The 8,600-nt window shown below is 35.9% G+C and overlaps 1 protein-coding gene across 1 annotated transcript; it reads right to left on the bottom strand.

Moving 5' to 3' along the window:
- Positions 1-5,253: 5,253 nt before the first annotated feature.
- Positions 5,254-7,424, bottom strand: LOC144559647 (putative N-acetyltransferase HLS1). Its single transcript, XM_078308734.1, has 3 exons — positions 7,129-7,424; positions 6,862-7,025; positions 5,254-6,746 (listed from the first exon to the last, which is right to left on the bottom strand). The coding sequence occupies exons 1-3, from the start codon at positions 7,291-7,293 to the stop codon at positions 5,894-5,896; spliced, it is 1,182 nt and encodes a 393-aa protein (XP_078164860.1). The 5' UTR covers positions 7,294-7,424; the 3' UTR covers positions 5,254-5,893.
- Positions 7,425-8,600: the final 1,176 nt, after the last annotated feature.

Here is an 8,600-nt window from a genome sequence, read left to right as displayed (position 1 = left end):
TTGTACCAAAGAAGTTTATTCCAAACAACCAGATTTGGTACCAGACAGTCAGTCCCAATCTTTGGTACAACATAACATCAAATGCACATTACCTGATTTTATTGTTACTTGGTACTCGCTCAGGCCTTCTGAAATAAAAAGAAAAAATATAAATGAAAAAAGAAATTAAATATCTATGCATATTATGAGCAAATGTGAAAATAAGACATTTCTAACGGCTCAGACAGGAATTGTCACAAATCAAGCAAAGGAGCAAAAACAGTTCACAGTATGGAACCGAAGTACTGACAAGATCTAATTTACACTTACCTGGGAGGTCTTGACTCAAGCTATTACAATATTGCCCCCAACTCCAATATGTAACGAACTGGTACCTATCATGAACTACAAACAATAGACTACCTTCAGCTGTATAAAATGACAAGCAGTCAGCTTGCAAAGCACAAAGTACTGGTTCTGAGATAGAATCCATGCGGCACCACCGTACCTGATAAATCAGAGTGCCATTATCTTCCAAACTGACACGAAGTAAACCATTATGATTGTTATAATCTAAGGCGATTACATAATTAAATGGAACCTGCCATAAGAACTGCACTTTCAGCTGTATACCTTTTGTAAATCCGAGTACCCATGCTCCATATTATCCTGCCAAGAGTAAAAATAATTAATAGGATTGCTTGAGTAGATACACTGACACTCACACCTAATAAGTGAAAACAAATTAACCAGTAAAATGAATTATGCTAGTCTTAATACAGAAGGCCTTGTCTTCTGACAATACAACTACAGATCAGACAAGCAGCATTACATCAATTTCGTTTCAAGAGACGCTGACAATACAACTGCATAACTCTGTATTGGATTTGTGTTTAAATTTTAATTGTAATCAAGGATAAATTGGCACATAACTGAAAACCACAGAGAGATTGATGAGAAAACCTTCTGACGAAGGATCAATGCTTGTGCTGATGCTGAGGGACGCAGATCTGAGGCGAGAGCGAGAGAGAGATGGCGGAGAGCTTTTAGGGATGGTTTTTAGGGATGGGAGAGAGAGAGATAGGTGGGCGCGGGTCTGAGGCGAGAGAGAGATGGCGGAGAGGGCTGAGAGGGCTGAGAGAGAGAGAGATGGCTGGGCGCAGGTTTGAGGCGAGAGAGCGAGAGAGATGGCGGATAGGGCTGAGAGTGAGAGAGAGAGATGGCTGAGGCGTTTTTTTTCTCCTAAGGGAAGAAGGGATCGGAGAGACGGTGAAGGAAGGCGGAGTGGCGCGGGTCCGAGACTATTAGGATTTTTTCTTTTTTTGGAAGAAGGATCGGAGAGGGAAGGGCAAAAAGATAATTTGCTGGGAAAGGCGCAGCGCTTCCAGCGAAAAAATTTACAAATCTTAGATTTAATCTGCACGATTTTTGATTCAGATCCAACGGTGCAGAACAAAAATATTTGTGACAATATGTGTGGCTATACATGTAACGGGTCCAATTTAAACTAAATTTAGACTTATACACAGAGAAATGGTGTATTTAATCAAAAAAGACAGAATATTTATTTAGATGGCTCAGATTCAATCAACAAAAATAACAGTAAATCACGACCCTTGCAGGATCTAGACATTAAGCTCCTTAATAAGGTAGGGAGATTATCCTACACCTCCAAACTACTACAACACTCTACTACTTATATGATCCAAGATTGCTTTCTTGCTTGGATGGTTAAAATGAGGAGCAAGGCACCCTATTTATACTTGCTCCATGAGAGCCAAAGAAACATCTAGACCTAAGATATTTTTGGACTCTTCTAGATTTTTCTATATCTTACACTACAAGATATTTTATTTGATAGTTTCTAGACAATTCTTGATATCTTCATGAAAAACTAATTTTGGGCCTTGGGCCCTTCGGTGCTGATACTTCAACACCTACCACTGATGAAGAGCTAGCATACTTGTAAAGCCGGTATTGCAGCTCGAATCTTTGTTTTCGAGAGAGATTTTAAAAGGAATGCAACACACAGACTTCTCAGAAGGTCACCCATCCTAGTACTATTAAGTAAATTTTCAAATGGAGAGCATCTTGAACGGTTAAGATCGATTATTTGAATTTTAAAAATAAAAATATATATTCATAATACAGATCAATGTACACTACACATAATACCTTATCTAGCCTCACTTCCTTTTCATAGTCACATAAGAATATAAAATAATAATGAGAAAACAAAAGGGATTTAAACATCACAAGTATCTCTAAAAACTTTATATATACAAATTAGCGTGTTTAGGTAGAATTAACATCCTTTTAGTTTGGCAAAATTAGGCACACCTGTCGTACAAATATACGTCTTTTTCTTGTTCCCTAAATCCCTGTATATATAACTGTTTGGTTTCTGGCGTTATCATCACTCAATCTTTACCAACATAATAAAGAGTGTTAACTAATCATAATTGTACGTCTAGCTAAGAATTAGGATTACTTTAGAGAGGATTAGATTAGCACACCTTAACTATTTAAAAGGGAGACGCAAACTTTTATTTATATAAAAAAAAAAAAGTCGAACTACACCGTTTTCAATGTAATGTTTGACGAGTTATACAATGCGTACTTAACTATTGTAAAATACACATTTATCAGTAAAAAATATACATTCATCGATTGTAAAATGTATGTTTTCCTATTTTAGGTAAACACAATGTTAACACTATATAACAACATTACATTATTTTTTGGGTAAATTTCACTGGAGGTCGCTAAACTTTGTTATTTGTCACGAATTGGTCACTCAACTTTAATTTGTCCATTTTGAGTCACTCAACTTTGTTATTTGTTCCAATCAAGTCTCTCTATTTTTTCCATCCAAAATTTTAACGGAATATGCTAATTCCGTTAGTATTTTGGATGAAATATGCTAATTCCGTTAATATTTTGGATGGAATGAGTATATTCCGTTAATTTTTTGGACGGAATAGGAATATTCCGTTAAATTTTTGAATGGAAAAGTATAGAGGGACTTGATTGGAAAAAATAACAAAGTTGAGTGACTTAAAAGGGACAAATCAAACTTGAGTGACCAATTCGTGACAAATAACAAAGTTTAGTGATCTCCAGCGAAATTTACCCTTATTTTTTACTAAGTTAGAATGTCTGTTGACAACTAATAATTGTAATGAACTTAATATGTTGACAACTGTAAAATACACATTTTATTGACCTAGGGTAAAAAAGAGCAAAAAAACAGATCTAGGGTTTTCACTGCCCTTTTCCTTTTTGTTCTGACTTAGCTCACTCCGAAGATAGTAATTTACTCCATCACAATCTCTACTTTTCGCCCTTGGCTCTCCACTTTTTTCGTCTCTAAATCCTTAATTGTCGTCTTTAACTCTAAATTCAAACTCCGTCATTATCTCTACCTCTAAACCGGTTACATCAAATCTCTAAGTAGAGTTGGGGGAGGCTAGCTGCAGACTGCATTGACCTCCCCCACCATTTTCTAAAAAAAAAAAAAAAAAAAAAAAAAAAAAAAAAAAAAAAAAAACAAGAGAAGAAACTAATTCTAGATGCCTCATCATTTTTGTTGCTTGCTAGCCGGTGTAGCAGAGAACAAGAAGATGAGAGAGGAGATTGGTGACCACTTGAAGTCAGTTTGTTGGATGTTGTGTTGTGTTGTTAGATGTTATGTAATGTTTAGACTTGAATGTGATTGATGATATTGTTGTAGGCGTGAAATGATTGATAGTTTTATTTTATTTAATAAAAGTTATACTCTGCAACCGCAATCAAGGTTTAAAAAAAGATGTATGGTGACTTCATCCCTAATCACTAATTGTAATTAAAGGAAACATTGTATTTCATTAAAATATACTATTCTATAAAACAATATGGGTAAGACTAAGGTGCTATGGGTTGCATAGAGACCTACGGTGCTACGGCTCAATATTTGAGTTTTTAAAATCCAAACGGTCGATCCGAACCGTTCATCTTGTTCTCCATATTAATATGTGTTTGGAGACCAAATTTTATATTTTTTGAAATTTTTTTACTATTTGTTTAGATAGGCAGAATATCAGTTGATCTAAAAAATTATGCACCATTCAGATATTTGATTTTCTATCTATCTAAAAAAATAGTAAAATTTTTTCAAAAAATGTAAAATTTGGTCTCCAAACACATATTAATATGGAGAAAAAGATGAATGGTTCGGATCAATCGTTTGGATTTTAAAAACTCGAATATTGAACCGTAGCACCGTAGGTCTCTATGCAACCCATAGCACCTTAGCCTTACCCAAACAATATTATAAAATGCGAAGCTAAATTTTATTCAAATTTAAAATTTAAAATATTATATTTTTTTAGAAAATAAAAAATCACAATTTTAAAAATATTAAAACATGTACAATTGAGGAAAAGGGGAAGAGAAGTGAAGAAAGATGAAAATTTTAAGTTAGTGCGACCCAGAAACATGAGAGGTAAGAATATTTTGGTTGGACTTCTGTAAAAAGAAAATATTTTATAAAAAAATTCGGTTTTGTTCTGTCCGAGATACTTGAAATATTACACCCAATATAGACTCCAGTTGTAATATTTATTTCACAAAATGGAATAATTCTGGTTGACCACGTGCATCCCCAAATCTCTAAATGAAGTGTTGGTCGGGTTACAATGAATAGCAACAAATGCAGAAAGCAGCATGAAATGGTTTAGAACATAGTGAATATAAATTTCACTAGTTCTGAATTAAGAAATTTCCTAGAATCTTCTCCACATAACCGGGAATATGTTTTATATATAACCGTTGCTATCAGCTGCACTTTCATACCTGTTTGCTTTCAGAAAGGATCTCTCAAATAAGCGACAACCAATTTTACAGAATAGTGACAGCTAATTATATCATACTATTCCTAATGCTATTTCGTCTGTCGGAATATTTGGTAACAGCATGTTTTAAATATGTAAATTCCAGAAACTGTTGTTTGGCATAATGTTGGGCAAATATACTTTTAGACTTAGGTACCCAATTAATGAAATGAGGAATCCAAATTTGTAATATGAAATTCTTAATTCTCTGAGTCCACCTTTTGCTCATGATTCTATTATATTAAGCATATATTTAAGATCTTGTTTGCTAGATCAACATTGATGATAAAATATAAGCACACAGTATTTATGATCATCCTAAGATAACATTTGTTCAAGTGGATTAATTGACAAAAGAAAATACATTCTAGAGAAAATCACAATCAGTAGAAGAAAATTGCACTATAAATTTTAATTTACCAGAAATAGTTAGCTCTCCATTACATTTTTTCATGAGGGTTAACATCCCCAAACCGAATATATCCATATCGTCTATATAAATCTTCACAAAATTTGTCAACCCAAAATACGCCAATACCAAACAGAAAACAAAATAGGAAAGAAAACCAGATGCCATAATCCAATTCCTTAAAACATTAACCCTATTAAAACTGCCGCCACATCGCCTTCTTCTCTCGCAATATTTTCTGGCGGCGGGTATATTTACTTTTTATACCCCATTAAATGACTTTTAACCATACCAAATATGTACACAGGAAGTTCAAATATAGACCTGGTCTATTGTGATCAAACTTGTAGTCCATATACCATTGGGAATACTAAACGAAATATTAGTAACACACGGAGGGAAAACAAAATTTTCTTCTTCATTTACTGCAGTGTAGTAAAAATTACCACATGCATTTGAGTGAAAACTTTATAAATTCCTTCCATATGTAACTAATACAAGAATGAAAACTTACCTGGGCCAGAAAGAATTATACACTTAAAGGCCCAGTAAATTTTCACCAAAAAGAAGAGCATTCACAATGGGGGGTCTAATCCACAATAAATAACAATAAACCAAGTCTACTCTAAACTTATCATACCTCTCTGGGGTCAACAAAAATGGTGGACCCTGGAGTTGACTTGGTCCAATCCCCCACTTCTCCGTCACTGTACTCCTCCCCAAGTCTCTTCACACACCACAAGTCCTCGTCGCAAGACAATCTCTTCCATTTCGGTACCGCTTTCAGTACCGGATCATTTGCCGCCAATTCGGTTGCTAGCACAGAAGCCCTTCCCCTTGCCTTGTTGTGCACATAGGCACAAAGAGACCGTACCATTCTTCCCTTCTTGCTTCCTTCTCCTCCCAAACCATACATGAACCACGCACCAAATGATCTAAATATGTTTGGTACAGCTGGTACGTTCAACCAAGGTGCCAACCGATCGACAGTTCTACTTAGAGATGCAACACCTCTCCAGAGAGCAGGCGCACCACGCAGCTCCAACCGAAACACGCTGTCTAGGTCCCACACACTGACAATAGCCCAACTCTCTGGAGGATTCTTTAGAAATGCCTCGTTACCTGGCCACTTATAATCTTTCTCTGATACTGCAAGATATGTACCGAGCGTGAGAGGGTTTGCAAGAACCTTGTCAATGTCATGAGGGAAAAATTCAGTCAGAGCAAAGTGGGCCTTGTACAGAGCCTTAGCATCAGAGTCAGAGAGTTGGATAATCGACATGTGGCGGGATGTGTGGCGGCGATGCGCATACACTGGGTGTACCAGGATGGAGGGGGTCCGGAACTTGGAGTAGCCACACCGACCAGTAAAGAGGCGTACGGATGCCTCATTGTCCTTCTCAGTTGCCATGTATGAATACTCAGCACCTTTTTCCTTGAACCAGTCCTCCATTTGTTGAACCAGCAGGAGACCAATACCCATCCTCCTGATACACAAAGAGGTATATACATTAGTTCGTTATTTTAAGTAGGATAATCAAATGCCGTTAAAAATATTCAGGAAGCTCAGGCAAGAGTTAAGTTGAAGGCGGTTTAACTTACCGGTGCGAAGGGCAGATGCGCAAACCGAGGATGTAGCCAGCCTTAGTGTAAATTGGGCTACTGGTTTTGCCTCCACGGTGAGTCTTCTTACCGCAAGTGACCATTTTCACTGTACCGCGCACTAGCCCAACAATCTGCTTCATTGGACCCTTAGTCTCAGCAACCTAAATTACAAACAAGAAAGTGTATAAGCATTGGATTAAGAATTACATGAAAACGTAGTAAAATTACAATGGCATGAAGGAATGTGAGAACAGAAGTATATACCAGCATGTGATAGGCAGGAGAATTGCGAATACGGGCAAGCGGGTCACCGAGGTGATCGGTGTATAGAGACATCGCACCGCTTGGCCCCACTTCACAGACACGGTCAACCTCATCGGCTCCCAACCGGTCTGTTGATGGATCATACTCTCTTATAATTACAGTCATATTCTCCTCAATTTATGACCTTAATGTTGTTCTCTTATCTTTAAATGTTAGAACAGCAAGTTTGAATAAGAAAACAATGTCAGAGATAGATAGAGAAGAGCACAGCGAAAAGAGAAAGAGAGGAGAGGAGAGGAGAGGAGAGCGTTAAATGAAGAGATGATGATTGGGTTGTAAAGGGTTCTATGAAAGGGGTATTTATAACCAATTTCGAAAACAAGATGGGGCCTACCGAACAGTCTAATAACAGAGAAGGAGAAAGGGTATATGCAATTTTTAGAAAGAGGTAAGAGGCAATGGCAATGGATAAACGTAGTGTGGAGGGTAACCGTTAAATATTTTAATAAACATCTCCAGTAGGGAACTGGAGACGACCATTTGTGGTGCTTCTTGTGGGAATGAGTTTGTTGGGTTTTTTTTTTTTTTTGAGGAAAGAGCTTGTTGTTGATGGCATGGCACTGGAGGGTAAAACTGGGTAGAGAACGGAAGGGGCTTCTGGCGGCTGTGCTGCGTGCTCGTCTTCTTTGATTGAATTTATTACTACGGGTCCTTTTAAATTCTTACTTTTATTATGGTATTATTAGGCATCCTAAATAATTGGTGTTTAATTCCTTTTTGTACCCAGAGGAGAAGGAAACATGCTGTAATTCTGCATCTCAAATAGAGAAGTACGAACGAAAATGATTCATGCCAGAATTAACTGTTATGTACCTAATTGGTTTTTTCTTGTTCAAACCGTATGTTTTTCTAATAAAAGACGGGGATTTAGTCGTAAAATTTTCATTAATTAATTAAACACCAGTGATGTTTGCATGTACAGAATATACAAATCGTATGTTAATTGTTCGATTTGTATATATACTATTGACCGCACAACTTATACCATTGATGTATTAAATTATTAATTAAATAAGTAAAGATAAGGTTCTTAGTATAATTTGCAATATTTTTCTCAAAAAGAATAATTCGTGACACGTATAACAAAATCAACTTTTTTTAATGCTGGATACTTGACATATATGACATATATAACTACTTTTGGAAGAAACTTCTTTGAATAATTCTAGCATTATTTATTTAGTTTAAATAATTCTAATATTCTGCTACTTCAAAAAAAATATATAATATTCTAGCATTATGTATGGCACGTCCAGAATTTTTGAAAAAGGACAAAAAAAGAAAGATACAATCTAGAATTCTAGATACATTCTTACTTTTAAGCTTTGGCATTTACAAGATTATCATTGGATCATATATGATATGAAAAAAACAAGTGCTTGTGTTCTTGCACATGTATTGATATATAAGCA

Source organism: Carex rostrata, chromosome 9 (assembly GCF_964058835.1).
Source record: "Carex rostrata chromosome 9, lpCarRost1.2, whole genome shotgun sequence".
In the NCBI taxonomy this organism is placed as follows: domain Eukaryota; kingdom Viridiplantae; phylum Streptophyta; class Magnoliopsida; order Poales; family Cyperaceae; genus Carex; species Carex rostrata.
The sequence above is the reverse complement of the archived record's forward strand: the minus strand, read 5'-3'. Positions and strand labels throughout refer to the sequence as shown.

Excerpts from the sequence above, each read along its gene's own strand:
- LOC144559647 (XM_078308734.1), bottom strand. The coding sequence starts at position 7,293 with ATGACTGTAATTATAAGAGAGTATGATCCATCAACAGACCGGTTGGGA. Across the intron at positions 7,026-7,128 it reads CTCCTGCCTATCACATGCTG|GTTGCTGAGACTAAGGGTCC; the intron begins GTATATACTTCT and ends TTTGTAATTTAG. Across the intron at positions 6,747-6,861 it reads CGCATCTGCCCTTCGCACCG|GAGGATGGGTATTGGTCTCC; the intron begins GTAAGTTAAACC and ends TTTGTGTATCAG.